The following is a 15,364-nucleotide window of genomic DNA, read 5'->3' on the forward strand; positions in this document are numbered from 1 at the left end:
CTCTTAAAAGCAATTACTGTACTGAGCTGTGATCACACCTATGATATGCTGGCGGTGCATGTTCTCTTTCATCTCTTTGTTATTACTTGATATTGAGATGAACACTGTGTGTTGTGCTAAAAAAATCTTCAGATCCCTGCAAAAGTTTTAGCACTGGATATCCTCACAGCAAACATGCCTATATATAATTAAAAATATGCATCAATGTTGATTATAATGTTACCAGAAGTTATAAATGACATCTGACACCATATTATTACACAACTTATCCAAAACTATATGGAATTTCCATAATCGGAACATTATCTTTAAAGAGTTTTCTCCATTATGTAGAATGGCGGCAGATTTCTGAAGTACGGCATGTCATCACATTCAGATCAGTGGGCATCTAACTGGTGCTAAACCAGCAATACGGTACCTACATTCTAAGGGTTGTGATGGTCCAGAAAGTCATACTTCACCGATGAAAAACTAATAGCATACAGTATAATAGCCATTTACCATCCCTTTCAGTACTGGGAAAACCTCATGTTGAGTCACTAATGCGCCATCAAGGGTCTCCATTAAAGTGAACGCAGTCCTGTAAGTTTCAGGATGTAACATCTTTGCCTCATCAGATATGTTTCTATGTTATAGTGTAGGGTTTTAGATAGAAGTCACTAATAGAGCTTTGCTTTGTTGGACTGGGTGGCAGTAATCTTCATCAAAGGGGTTGTGTATTTAAAAGAAGTTATCACCTATACTAGGTGATTACTTGACGACTGGTGGATGTTCTACCACCGGGACCCGAAACTAACTGGCAGATCAGGGAACTGTTATACCCAATGCAGAAGTTTTATCTCCATTTCAAAACAGAACGGCAGGTTGGTCGGCCCACAGCTGCTCCATCCTCTATGGAGCTGCTGTACAAAGCCAAACATAGCGCTTAGCAGACCTGTAGTGGATGAATGGAGCAGCAGTCAAGTATGTGCACTGCCACTCCATTGTAATGGGGATAAAAGTGCCCTTTTCTGCCTATTGGTGCGGATGCCAGCTGTTGGCCCTTCACTAATCAATTCTGCAGACTTGTTTTAACTAGACAAATCCTTTAACTTGAAAATGAATTAACCCTTATAGTTGGACAGAAAAGGTTTCACATTATATACCTTTATGTATAATTCAGAGCCTGGCTCGCAGACTATTTCTCCCTCTGAATGTTCTGGCATGTCAGTACATGATATCAATGAGTACTGTTTAATTGTGCTTCTTCCTGTGGTAATGCAATAAAAAATATGCAAAATTGTCAGGTTACTCCAAAGATACCAGCTGATCGCTGAAGGCCATGACAAATGGAAACCCTGTGATCACTTTATGATGGTGAAGCTTCAAACACAGAAGCTCTACTTGTTAGAATGGTCTCCTGACAAAAGGATGATTACAAAGTGTCCCCCTTTTGGGACCTCCAGGGATCCGTCCTAATCTGTAAGATAATCGGGCAGTAAATGTTCAATCACCCTAGAGCCCTGCCATAGGAGAAGTGAGGCATTATACAATGACCTTTACAATTCAATGGGTAGTCTGTTTAATGCAAAAGAAAGCTGGTTCTCCAGAGGGAAAGCAATCTTTTCAGCTACTCTTCTATTCAGTTAAGCGATAAGAGAGAGTAACCCACAATTAAGTCAGAATTGCCTAATAGGGTGTGTATTAATGTATTGGTACCTGTACACACCTGTTTTCTGTTTGGAAGGGATGGTCAGTCTTTTGTTAATTGTAATTTTATGTCATGGGATTAAAGCTTCTGCTCCTACAATCTAGCAGGTCCACACCTGCAGAGAATCTTTTGGGAGAAGACAGAAGTGGTTTATTACTGCTTCAGTCATCTTTTTTTGCTAGCTACTTAAAGAAGTTGTCCACTACTTTTTCATTGATGAACTATCCTTAGGATACAAATTTAGAAAAAGGATCAGCGCATATCTAAGCTAATATGAACAGGTGCCAACCAAAAAACATAACTATAAAAAAACTATAAGGTTACACCATGAATTACTAACAATTACTTTAGAACATTGAAACTGCATTACTGCCATAGAAAATGGAAAAAATGCTATATAATGTATATATGAAATATTAATCTGCAAAATCTATAAAAAAAAGTACAACTAAAATGTAGGTACTTAGCACATAGATTGGCCAATAAATGTGAGCCCAACTGCCAGTGTCAAGGTGTCCTTCATTGTTGGGTCCCTATCCTGATATGTCACCTCTCCTGGGCAAACAAGCCAGCAATTTAGGATAGGTCATCAATGTCTGATCGTTCGTGGTCCGACACCTAGCACCTCCGTCAATCAGCTGTTCTTGGTGCCAGTGGGGGCTGCGGAAACTGCTCTATTGCAGATCTTCTCTGTCTTCTCGTAGTAGTTGCGGCATCCGCCCCTTATTCATTTGAATTTCCTGCCAGGGCCATTACCAGAAAGCAGAGCAGCTCCGGCCGGTGGCATCCTAAGGATAGGTCATCAATGAAAAAGTAGAGGACACTTTAACACTGAATGAACGTCATGTAGCGCCAGTATTTCTATAGAACCTGGCAATCACCTGATCACAGGGTGCTTGCCCAGCATAGCAGAGCTGCAGGTTTCTAGTACATGCATATCAGTTCTAGCAGCGATGATTGTCAAAAATGTAGAAAAAATAAATAATAAAGGAAAAAAAAGTTTCCTGAGATTTTTATGATCAAAAAATACACAATAAAAAATTGGCTGACAATGTGTTAAACATCAAAGTTAATAAGTTGAGGTACATTCATTAATGAGTTGAAAGATGAATTATACTGCTCATTAGGACGATGAAAAGAGACATATGGTAATTTAAAAGAATATTTTGAACATACACCACACACTGATATTCATTAAAAGTGAACCAAACCATGAGTGTTCAACGTTGTCTTTAATTGAAATCCACACAAGTCAATAATTGAGATTGTGACAAGGTTTTAAGTATTACAATGATAACTCTTCCATTCAGTCTGCAAAGATGCAACTCTGTAAACCGCATTTACCACCACATCCCTTGGAATGCTGAGCACTTTTGGAGTTATTGATAGGCGGTTGTCTCAGGAGATTTGGACTTGTCCAGCTGATGAGTAGTAACCGGAGCTATCGGCAGAGAACCTCTGGGAAAGGTGAACAGTGTCCAGGTCGATTTCTCCAAAACAGAACTTGTCGAAAAGCTGCAAATTGAAAACAGTTCATATAAATGATTGCTGCATTTGGAATCTAGAAAAAGCTCAATATTTCGATTTATCTCATTAATTTTCATATGATGCTCGTGTCAAATCTGCTTTACATCCAATAATGCTCTTGTAGACACTCAGCATTCAGCATGACGAATCCCCAGAGGACTTATTTTATGTCTGTACTCATTCAAAATTCACTTACATCAGGCGCCAAACATGTAAAAACATCAGAATATCCTGCAGCGGCTTCACTGCCAGAGAGTGGGAGTCCTAGAGTAGGTTTAGCTAAGATGTCTGTTTTTTCCGCACAGCATGTAGTTCTATGTATGTCGAGAACTTTGGGAATAATATTCCCATTGGAGAATTTAGTTTCTTTAAATACTAATTGGCAATTTGCATGTTAATCGCTGTGATGCTTCCAGCTTCAATTCAGAGATGGATAAATTAGGATATAATAGAGATTATTAATCTTCGCATAGATGAACTTTATGCTCAGGCTGATATAGACGACTTACACGTCCGTGCTCACCCATCTAGCCTTGGGGACTCAGCTGGAAAGTCTCATGTTTCCAATCTTTATAATCATTACACAAACAGAACTAATTAGTCGGAAACTCCGAATAAACTAGTTCTGTATGTGGTAGAAGAAGGATGCAGTTCTCCAGAAATACAGTGACATGTAAAAGTTTGGGCACCCCTGCTAAAAATTACTGTTACTGTGAACAGTTAGGCAAGTTAAAGATGAAATGATCTCTATGAGGCCGAAAGTAAAAGATAACACATTTCCTTTGTATTTTAAGTGAAAAATGAAACTATAAAACAATAAAATAGTGCACTGACCATAATAAACCCACGGCTGAAAAAAGGATTTGGACTTACAAGGTTAACGGCTTAGATTAACTTTTTTTAACAGAAGGCTCATTTAATGCTTTGAAATAACCAAGCCATGATTTTTAACCCCTTTCTGTCATGTGACGTACTATCCCGTCCATGTGCCCTTGGACTTAATTCCAAGGGACGGGATAGTACGTCACAGCGATCAGCGGCGCTCACGTGGTGAGCGCCGCTGATCGCGGCCGGGTGTCAGCTGATTATCACAGCTGACACCCGACACAATGAGTCAGGGGCGGTCACGGACCTCCCCCGACATGTTAACCCCTTGCACACTGCGATCAAACACGATCACGGTGTACCGGGGGTTAAAGGGAAGCATCTGCAGGGAGGGGGCTCCCTCCGTACTTCCCTGAGCCCCTCACAGCAGCGCAATGTGCAGCGCTGCTGCGGGGGTCTCCATCCCTGCAGGTCCCCGAATCCAAGATGGTGACGGGGACCTTCGGGGGCCTGCAGGGAGCTGGCTTCCTCAGTGCCTGCAAAGCGCAGGCACGAGGAAGCCAAGTGCAGTGCCTGTGACAGATCGCTGATCGGTCACAGTGATCTGTGATGTTCCCCCCTAACATGACAGTTATGTCCCCCCCAAGACAATGTAATAAAGTTAAAAAAAAAAAAAAAGTGTAAAAATAATTTTAAAAAAATCGCTAAATAAATTAAAAAAAATAAATTTCCTAATAAATTCATTTTTTGGAAATAAAAAAAACAAACAATAAAAGTACACATATTTGGTATCGCCGCGTCCGTAACGACCCGCCTTATAAAACTGACCCACTAGTTAACCCCTTTAGCGAACCCCTTAAAAAATAAAAATAAAAAACAAAGCAAAAAATAATGATTCGTTATCATACCACCAAACAAAAAGTGCAATAACGCGCGATCAAAAAAGACTCATATAAATATCCATGGTACCGCTGAAAACATAATCTTGTCCCGCAAAAAATGAGCCGCCATACAGCATCATCAGCAAAAAATTAGAAAAGTTATAGCTTGCAGAATAAAGCGATGCAAAAATAATTATTTTTTATATAAAATTGTTTTCATTGCATAAAAGGGCTAAAACATAAAAAAAGACCTAAATGAGGTATCGCTGTAACCGTGCTGACCCGAAGAATAAAAGGGCTTTATCAATTTTACCGCAGGCAGAACGGTGTAAACGCACCCCCTCAAAAGAAATTCATGAAACACTGGTTTTTGCTCATTCTGCGTCCAAAAATCGCAATAAAAAGCGATCAAAAGATGACACATGCCCGAAAATGATACCAATAAAAACGTCAACTTGTCCCACAAAAAATAAGACCTCACTTGACTCGGTGGGTCAAAATATGGAAAAATTATAGCTCTCAATATGTGGTGATGCAAAAACTATTTTTACAATAAAAAGCGTCTTTTAGCGTGCGACAGCTGCCAAATATAAAAACCGCCATAAATAGTAAATCAAACCCTCCGTTATCACCCCCTTAGTTAGGGAAAAATAATAAAATTAAAAGAAAATGTATCTATTTCCATTTTCCCATTAGGGTTAGGGCTAGGGTTAGGTCTAGGGTTAGGGCTAGAGTTAGGGCTGAGATTAGGGTTAGGGGTGTGTTGGGGTTAGGGTTGGAGTTATAATTGGGGGGTTTCCACTGTTTGGGCACATCAGGTGCTCTCCAAATGCAACATGGCATATGATCTCAATTCCAGCCAATTCTGCGTTGAAAAAGTCAAATGGTGCTCCTTCCCTTCCAAGCTCTGTCATGCGCCCAAACAGTGTTTTACCCCCACATATAGGGTATCAGCCTACTCAGGACAAATTGCAAAACAACTTTTGGGGTCCAATTTCTCCTGTTACCCTTAGGAAAATAAAAAATTGGTGGCAAAAATATTTTTGCGGAAAAAAATGATTTTTTTATTTTCACGCCCAGGCGTTATAAACTTCTGTGAAGCACTTGGGGGTTCAGAGTGCTCACCCCACATCTAGATAAGTTCCGTGGGGGGTCTAGTTTCCAAAATGGGGTCATTTGTGGGGAGTTTCAATAGTTTAGGTACATCAGGGGCTCTCCAAACGCACATGACACCCGCAGACCATTCCATCAAAGTCTGCATTCCAAAACGTCACTACTTCCCTTCTGAGCCCCGACGTGTGCCCATACAGTAGTTTTCTCCCACACATGAGGTATCAGCGTACACAGGACAAATTGGACAACAACTTTTGGGGTCCAATTTCCCCTGTTACCCTTGGGAAAATAAAAAAAATTGGGGACTAAATGATCATGTTTGTGGAAAAAATACGATTTTTTTAATTTCACGCCCGGTCGTTATAAACTTCTGCGAAGCACTGGGGGGGGGGGTTCAAAGTGCTCACCACACATCTAGATAAGTTCCTTAGGGGGTCTAGTTTCCAAAATGCGGTCACTTGTGGGGGGTTTCCACTGTTTAGGTACATCAGGGGCTCTCCAAAAGCAACATGATACCCGCAGACCATTCCATCAAAGTCTGCATTCCAAAACGTCACTACTTCCCTTCCGAGCCCTGATGTGTGCCCATACAGTAGTTTTCTACCACATATGGGGTATCAGCATACTCAGGAAAAATTGGACAACAACTTTTGGGGTCCAATTTCTCCTGGTACCCTTGGGAAAATAAAAAAATTGGTGACTAAAAGATCATGTTTGTGGAAAAAAAAACGATTTTTTTATTTTCACGCACGGGCGTTATAAACTTGTGAAGCACGGGGGGTTCAAAGTGCTAACCACTCATCTAGATAAGTTCCTTGGGGGGTCTAGTTTCCAAAATGGTGTCATTTGTGGGGGTTTTTCACTGTTTTGGTACATCAGGGGCTTTCCAAACGCGACATGGTGTCCGATCTCAATTTCAGCCAAAAACGTCAAATGGCACTGCTTCCCTTCCGAGCTCTGCCATGCGCCCAAATAGTGGTTTACCCCCACATGTGGGGTATCAGCGTACTCAGGACAAATTGCACAATAACTTTTAGGGTCCTGTTACCCTTGGGAAAATAAAAATTGGGGGTGAAAAGATCATTTTTGTGGAAAAAATATGATTTTTTAATTGTACCGCTGTACGTTATAAACTTCTGTGAAACCCTTGTGGGTTGAAAGTTCTCACCTCATATCTAGATAAGTTCCTTGGGGGGTCTAGTTTCCAAAATGGGGTCACTTGTGGGGGTTTCCACTGTTTAGGTACATCAGGGGCTCTCCAAACGTGACATGGCGTCCGATCTGAATTCCAGCCAATTTTGCATTGAAAAAGTCAAACGGCGCTCCTTCCCTTCTGAGGTCTGCCATGCGCCGAAACAGTCGTTCCCCCCCACATATCAGGTATCAGTGTACTCAGGACAAACTGCACAATAACTTTTGCAGTCGAATTTCTCCTGTTACCCTTGGTAAAATAAAAAAAAATTGAACTTGAAGTATTTTTTTTGTGAAAAAAAGTTAAATGATCATTTTTTTTTTAAATATTCAAAAAATTCCTCTGAAGCACCTGAAGGGTTAATAAACTTCTTGAATGTGTTTTTGAGCACCTTAAGGGGTGCAGTTTTTAGAATGGTGTCACTTTTGGGTATTTTCTATCATATAGACCCCCCAAAGTGGCTTTAAATGTGATGTGGTCCATAAAAATAAAATGGTGTTGCAAAAATGAGAAATCGCTGGTCAACTTTTAACCCTTATAACTTCCTAACAAAAAAAAATTTTGGTTCCAAAATTATGCTTATGTAAACATGTGGGAAATGTTACTTATTAAGTTTTCTGTGTGCCGTATCTCTGTGATTTAAGGGCATAAAAATTCAAAGTTGGAAAATTGTGAAATTTTAAAAATTTTCCCCAAATTTCCATTTTTTTCACAAATAAACGCAAGTTATTTGAATTAAATTTTACCACTAGCATGAAGTACAATATGTCACGAGAAAACAATGTCAGAATCACCAGGATCCATGGAAGCGTTTCAGAGTTATTACCTCATAAAGGGACAGTGGTCAGAATTGTAAAAATTGGCCCGGTCATGAACGTGCAAACCACCCTTGGGGGTTAAGGGGTTAAAGAATAAAGATAGTGGCTGTGATTTTGTCTATGGGAAGACAAGTGAGAGATCCTGGTTAGGACATATCAGATGATTTTCAGAGGAGGTTATTTCATAAAATTGATGTCTGGTTGTGCACTGAAGATTTGTGTCTGTGGTTTTAGGGTCTACCTAATATTCCACATCTTCCACAGTCAGTGGCCATCATGTCTCTAAAACCTCCAATACACTTTTGATAGCTGTCGGCAGAACGTTGTTTAGACTGAATGCTCGGTTGGCAGCTGCCTTGTCAGACTCTCATACACAGGAGAGCTCGCTCTGTCAAATGCTCTTGTGCACTCTAGTTGACTTATCTCTTAGAGAACAAAAATATTATCGGTCCAAAATCAGACACGCCAGACCTTTATCTTCCTCGATATCATGTATTGGTGGAGAATTGTGGTCCCTATATACAGTTGTGCTCAAAAGTTTACATACACCGGCGGAATTTTTGCTTTCTTGGCCTTTTTCAAGAGAATATGAATGATAACACCAAAACTTTTTCTCCACTCATGGTTAGTGGTTGGGTTAAGCCATTTATTGTCAAACTACTGTGTTTTCTCTTTTTAAATCATAATGACAACCCAAAACATCCAAATGACACTGAAAAAAAAGGTCACATACCCTGGTGATTTTCGCCTGATAACATACACAGAAGTTGACACAAATGGGTTTGCATGGCTACTAAAGGTAACATCCCCACCTGTGAACTGTTTGCTTGTAATCAGTGTGTGTGCCTAAAAGCTGAGTGAGACAATATCAAAAGACTGACCATGACATTCAAACATAAATTAGGTCTGAACAGGTGCTTACTAAGAGTAGCCAACTCATATACAATCAAACAAATAAAGCAGCACTCTGTAGCGCTATAGCTTGCAAACATGAAATATGAAAATTGAATTGCATTACTGCACTAGAAATCTGAAAAATTGAGAATGCTTAATGCATACATTGGCCAATCATGTGTACCTGGCAGCCACGATGAGGCGATACTCGTTGCCAGGACCTAATACCAATCCTCTCTTAGATTGAAATCTATATCTTTGTGGAGGGGTAGAATCGTGCTGTAATTAAATACGCCTGAGGCTAAGGGGCGGAGTGCTCAGTCAGAAGGCTAATGCATACAATATCAAAAGATTGACTGTCACATGCAAACATAAATTAAGTCTGAACAGCAGGATTCTACCCCTCCACAGAGATATAGACTTCAGTCTAAGAGAAGATTGGCATTAGGTCCTGGCAATGAGAATCGCCTTATCGTGGCTGTTAGGTACACATGAATTGGCCAATTTATGTGCTAAGCATTCCAAATTTTCATATTTCCAGCAGTGCAATTCAATTTTCATAATTCATCTTTGCATGTTATAGCGCTACAGAGTGCTGCTTTATTTGTTTAAAAGCTGAGTGAAAGTTCTGAGATCCCCACAGACTCCTGCAACTTTCATCCAGCCACTGACATTTCTGGATTGTGAGTTATGGGGAAAGCAAAAGAATTGACAACGGATTTACGGTAAAAGGTAGTTGAACTGTATAAAACAGGAAAGGGATACAAGGAATTGATAATGCCAGTCAGCAGCGTTCAAACTGTGATTTACAAATGGAAAATCAGGGGCTCTGTAAAAACAAAACCACGGTCAGGTAGACCAACAAAAATTTCATCCACAACTGCCAGGAAAATTGTTTTGGATACAAAGAATAACCCACAAATAACATTAGCTGAAATACTGGACTCTCTGAAAACTAGCAGCGTGGCTGTTTCAAGATGCACAATAAGGAAGTACTTGAAGGAAAATGGGCTGTGTGGTCGAGTCGCCAGAAGAAAACCATTGCTGCACAAATTCCTCAAAGTATTTTGCCTACAATACGCAAAACAGCACAGAGAAGTCTCAAAACTACTGGAACAAGGTAATTTGGAGTGACGAGACCAAAATTGAACTTTTTGGCCATAACCATAAACGTTACATTTGGAGAGAGGTCAACAAGTCCTATGATGAAAGGAACATCATTCCTACTGTAAAGCATGGAGGTGGATCGCTCATGTTTTGGGGATGTATGAGCTGCAAAGGCACAGGAAATAAAGTTAAAGTTGAAAGAAATATGAATGCAGCATGTTATCAGCAAATACTGGAGGCAAATTTGCAATCATCAGCCTTGAAGCTGCGCATGGGACATACTTGGACGTTCCAACATGACAACGATCCAAAACTCAAGGCCAAGTCGACCTGTCATTGGCTACAGCAAAACAAAATGAAGGTTCTTGAGTGGCCATCACAGTCTCCTGACCTCAATAACGTTGAGCCCTCTGGGGAGGTCTGAAGCGCACAGTTCATACTAGACATACTAGACATGCTAGACAGCCCAGGAATTTTCAGGAACTGGAGGATTTTTGCCAAGAAGAGTGGGCAACTTTACTATCTCAGAAAATAAAGAATCTCATTCACAACTACCACAAAAGACTTCAAGCTATCATTGATGTTAGAGGGGGCAACACACGGTATTAAGAAATGGAGTATGTGAACTTTTGATCAGGGTCATTTGGGTGCTTTGGGTTGTCATTTTGATTTAAAAAGACAAAACACAGTAGTTTGACAATAAATGGCTCCACCCAACCACTAACCATGAGTGAAGAAAAAGTTTTGGTGGTGTTATTCATATTCTCTGAAAAAAGGACAAGAAAGCAAAAATTCTGCCGGGTTATGTAAACTTTTAAGCACAACTGTACATAGGACTGTTGGTCAATATATAGCAACGCTAGATTCTGCATGATTGCTTTAAGTGGCATTTTCCTCCTGCTAAGCCTTAAACAGATGTAGTACAATCTCTGACTACAGCCTTAGAGGTACTTTGATATAAGGAGTAGAGATGAGCGACTTTGCCTTTTTTAGAGTCGAGTCGGGTTTCTTGAAACCCGACTTTCTCAAAAGTCGAGTCGAACGAAATCGGCCGACTATCGTGAAAAGTCGAAGGTCCGACTGAAACGCGAAACCCAATGCAAGTCAATGGGGAAGCAAAGTCGGCAGGGAGTGGAAGACAGTAAATACACCTACATGCAGGACCGCTTTTTTAAAGTGCGCGAAAACTCTCTCTCTCCTGCACGTCATCTCATTGCCCACAGTGTACGTCTTTGCTCAGTGGCTGAAAAAAGTCACGCACAAGCATTCTGGGAAATCCGACTTTGGCACTCTTTTTGCCAACCGCATGGCCGACTTCATGCTGTGGTCGGGTTTCGGTCGGCGAATGGTACAGCCTGAATGGTACAACTTCCCACCTCTGCTGCCTCTATTTTCTGCTGCAATATATCCAAATGGTAATCAACTGAGCCACCCTGCATGTATTTACTCCATTCACTGCTAGCAAGCAGCCTGAATGGTACAACTTCCCACCTCTGCTGCCTCTATTTTCTGCTGCAAAATATCCAAATGGTACAACTCTGTACTTCTGCTGCTTTACCATTTTGCTGCATATTTTAATGTGCTTGCTAAAGCTTTGGTATAATTCATTTGTTGCACTGTATGCAATACTTACTGCTTTAGATCCCTGACTGGGGCCTCTCTAGATCTTATCAGGTGGAAGGCACTATAGCATATTGACACAGCTTGGTCTAGTGCCTTTGATCATCTAACCATCCCCTGGTGTGCTGGCCCCAGCTGCCAAATTTTACCCAACCAGCTCCCACAATCCCTCTCTCCTGACCCTGTAGTGTGGCCTATATATGTAGTAGTTCCTAAGGGGAAGCATGCAGTGTGGGGTGCAGCACGAAAGCATCCCATAAGCAAAGCATCACAGAAGCTAAGTATCAGGAAAACGGCAGTTATACATGGCAGTTAGTCTTGGCAGGAGTCAGGTAACCCACACTTTGCTCTCCCCTTTAACCATGTGCTTTATTTTTATCCTCCTGTGTTCCCTTGCCATCCACATTCACCACTTTATCCCCCCTCCATCACGACTCATACACATCAGCCCCTCTATACTTCCCTTTCCCATGTACAGCTCCCATGCACTCCTCACCTTCCTGAGAAACCTCAGCCCATCTTGCCCAAACACATCGCAGGAAAAAACTACTTACAATTCCAACAACTATTTGCTCTTTATCTTCCTGCTCCTACTGATTTCAGGGGACATCTCCCCCAACCCTGGTCCACCATTACCCAACCTCATATCGAAACCATTATAATCTTATTAATATTACTTGCACTCCCTCATCTCCATCTTTTAATTGTGCCCTCTGGAATCCATGGTCTGCTTGTAACAAGCTTCCTTTCCTACACAACTACTTTCTGAACAACTCTCTTAATCTGTTGGCCCTCACTGAAACCTGGATTCAGGATTCTGACACTGTCTCTCCTGCTGCCATTTCCTATGGTGGCTTACAATTCTCTCACTCCCCGAGACTCACAAACAGACATGGTGGTGGAGACGGCATACTCCTGTCCCCACAATGCACTTTCCAGGTCATCCCCCCAGTTCCATCACTCTTATTCCCTTCTTTTGAGGTCCACACCATCAGGCTCTTCCGTCCCCTTTCCCTTAGAGTAGCGGTCATATACCGGCCCCCAGGCTCACCCATCCACTTCCTTGACCACTTTTCAGCCTGGCTGCCGCACTTCATGTCCTCAGAACTTCCAACCCTTATCCTGGGAGACTTCAACATCCCCATTAACAGCCCTACTTCCACATCTGCATCCCAGCTTCTATCACTAACCACCTCTCTAGGTCTCTCGCAGCTTTCAACCTCTGAGACACACAAGTACGGTAACACCCTTGATCTGGTCTTTGTCCGGCTCTGTTCAATCTCCCACCTAAATAACTCACCGCTTCCACTCTCTGACCACAACATTCTCTCCTTCACGCTTACAAATCCTCGCCCACCCCAGCTCACTCCTACCTACCACACATTCAGAAATCTACAAGCCATTAACCCTCAGACACTTTTAGACTCCCTACACTCATCACTGTCCCCAATCTCCTCGTTTTCCTGTCCTAATCTGACTGTTCATCACTACAATGACACTCTTAGAAGTACCCTTGACCAAGTAGCTCCCCTCACCCTCAGAACCTCCAAGCACAGAGTAAAACAGCCCTGGCTCACATCGCAAACTCAACTTCTCCAGCGATGCTCTAGAAGTGTTGAACGCCTAAGGAGAAAAACCCGCACACCAGAAGACTTCATCCACTTCAAATTTATGTTAAGAGCCTATAACGCTGCCCTTCACCTCGCCAAACAGACCTACTTCACCACCCTGATCTCCTCACTAGCCAACAACCCCAAGAAACTTTTTGACTCTTTTCACTCCCTCCTCAGGCCAAAAGCACAAGCCCCTATCACAGACATTTGTGCTGATGACCTGGCCTCCCACTTTACAGAAAAAATAGATAATATCCATCAGGAAATCTGCTCCCAACCACCAAGTACTGTGACTCCCATCCCTTCCTGCATCTCCCCTGGCTCACTTTCCACATTTGATCCCATCACAGAAGAAGAAGTCTCCAGACTCCTCTCTTCTTCTCGTCCGACAACATGCACTACCGACCCCATTCCCTCACATCTCCTCCAGTCTCTCTCTCCACTCGTCACAACCTACCTAACTACAATCTTTACTCTCTCCCTCTCCTCGGGCATTTTCCCATCCTCCTTCAAATACACCATTGTTACTCCATTACTAAAGAAACCCGCTCTCAACCCATCCTGCACAAGCAACTACAGACCAGTCTCCAATCTCCCCTTCATCTCTAAACTTTTGGAGCACCTAGTTTACTCCCGCCTTCCCCGTTACCTCTCCACTCACTCCCTTCTAGACCCTTCACAGTCCGGCTTCCACCCCCTACATTCGACTGAAACTGCACTCATCAAAGTGACCAATGACCTTCTGACAGCAAAACGTAACGGTGACCACTCTCTGCTCATTGTTCTTGACCTATCTGCAACTTTCTATACTGTTGACCACCATCTACTACTCTCTAGGCTCCAGTCACTAGGCATTAAGGACACTGCTCTCTCCTGCTTCTCTTTCTATCTCTCTGACCGCTCCTTCAGTGTTTTGTCCTCTGGCTCCACTTCATCTCCTCTTCCTCTTGCTGTCGGGGTACCTCAGGGCTCAGTCCTTGGCCCCCTTCTCTTCTCTCTCTACACAGCCCCAATTGGACAGACCATCAGCAGATTTGGCTTTCGGTACCATCTTTATGCTGATGACACACAACTATATACAGTACGTCTTCCCCCGACCTTACCCCCTCTGTACTACAGAACGCCAGTGACTGTCTGTCCGCAGTCTCCAATATCATGTCCACTCTCTATCTGAAACTCGACCTCTCGAAAACTGAACTTCTTCTGCTCCCGCCGTCTACTAACCTCCCTAAATCTGACATTTCCCTCTCCGTGGGTGGTACCACAATAACACCCCGGCAGCAGGCGCGCTGTCTAGGCGTTATGTTTGACACCAATCTCTCCTTCACATCCCATATACAATCTCTTGCCCGCTCTTGCCGCTTACACTTAAAGAACATCTCTAGAATCCGCCCGTTTCTCACCATGGAAACAACAAAAACCCTCACTGTAGCATTGATCCACTCCCGCTTGGATTACTGCAACGTTCTATTAATTGGCCTCCCCGTCACTCGACTATCCCCTCTCCAATCCATACTTAATGCAGCAGCCAGGGTCGTCCATCTGGCTAATCGGTACTCGGACATGTCCGCTCTTTGTCAGTCATTACACTGGCTGCCCATTCATTATAGGATCCAGTTTAAAGTACTTGTTCTCACCCACAAAGCTCTCCACTATGCGGCACCCCCCTACATCTCCTCCCTCATTTCTGTCTATTGGCCTAGCCAATCGCTGCGCTCTGCAAACGACTTTCGATTAACCTCTGCAATAATCCGCACCTCCCACTCCCGACTCCAAGACTTCTTCCGTGCTGCTCCTGTCCTCTGGAATGCTCTACCCCAAGAAATTAGGACTAACCACAATTTGCATAGTTTTAGGCGCTCCCTCAAAACATATTTGTTCAGAGCGGCTTATCACGTTCACTAATCAAAGTCATTCTATGTGTAAGTGTGTGTGTGTAGCCCATTCACTATCTCCATCCATCTTTCACTCCCTCAAGATGACTGGACCTTCATTGTAAATATTTAAATGTAAATACACACCTGTATTCTGTATCTCCCCCACCTCATTGTAGACTGTAAGCTCTCACAAGCAGGGTCACCTTA

At 42.4% G+C, this 15,364-nt stretch overlaps 1 protein-coding gene across 2 annotated transcripts in view; it reads right to left on the minus strand.

Annotated features, from left to right (window-relative positions):
* Positions 1-2,903: 2,903 nt before the first annotated feature.
* Positions 2,904-15,364, minus strand: part of ASCC1 (activating signal cointegrator 1 complex subunit 1) — a 393,777-nt gene continuing 381,316 nt past the window's right edge. For both annotated transcript variants that reach the window (XM_073585802.1, XM_073585801.1), the window contains exon 10: positions 2,904-3,205. In XM_073585802.1, the coding sequence (XP_073441903.1) occupies positions 3,089-3,205 (117 nt within the window). In that variant the 3' untranslated portion in view covers positions 2,904-3,088. The remainder of the gene's footprint in view (positions 3,206-15,364) is intronic.

The sequence above is a fragment of the Dendrobates tinctorius genome, unplaced genomic scaffold, assembly GCF_039654945.1.
Source record: "Dendrobates tinctorius isolate UK_male_01 unplaced genomic scaffold, ASM3965494v1 ptg000089l, whole genome shotgun sequence".
NCBI lineage: Eukaryota > Metazoa > Chordata > Amphibia > Anura > Dendrobatidae > Dendrobates > Dendrobates tinctorius.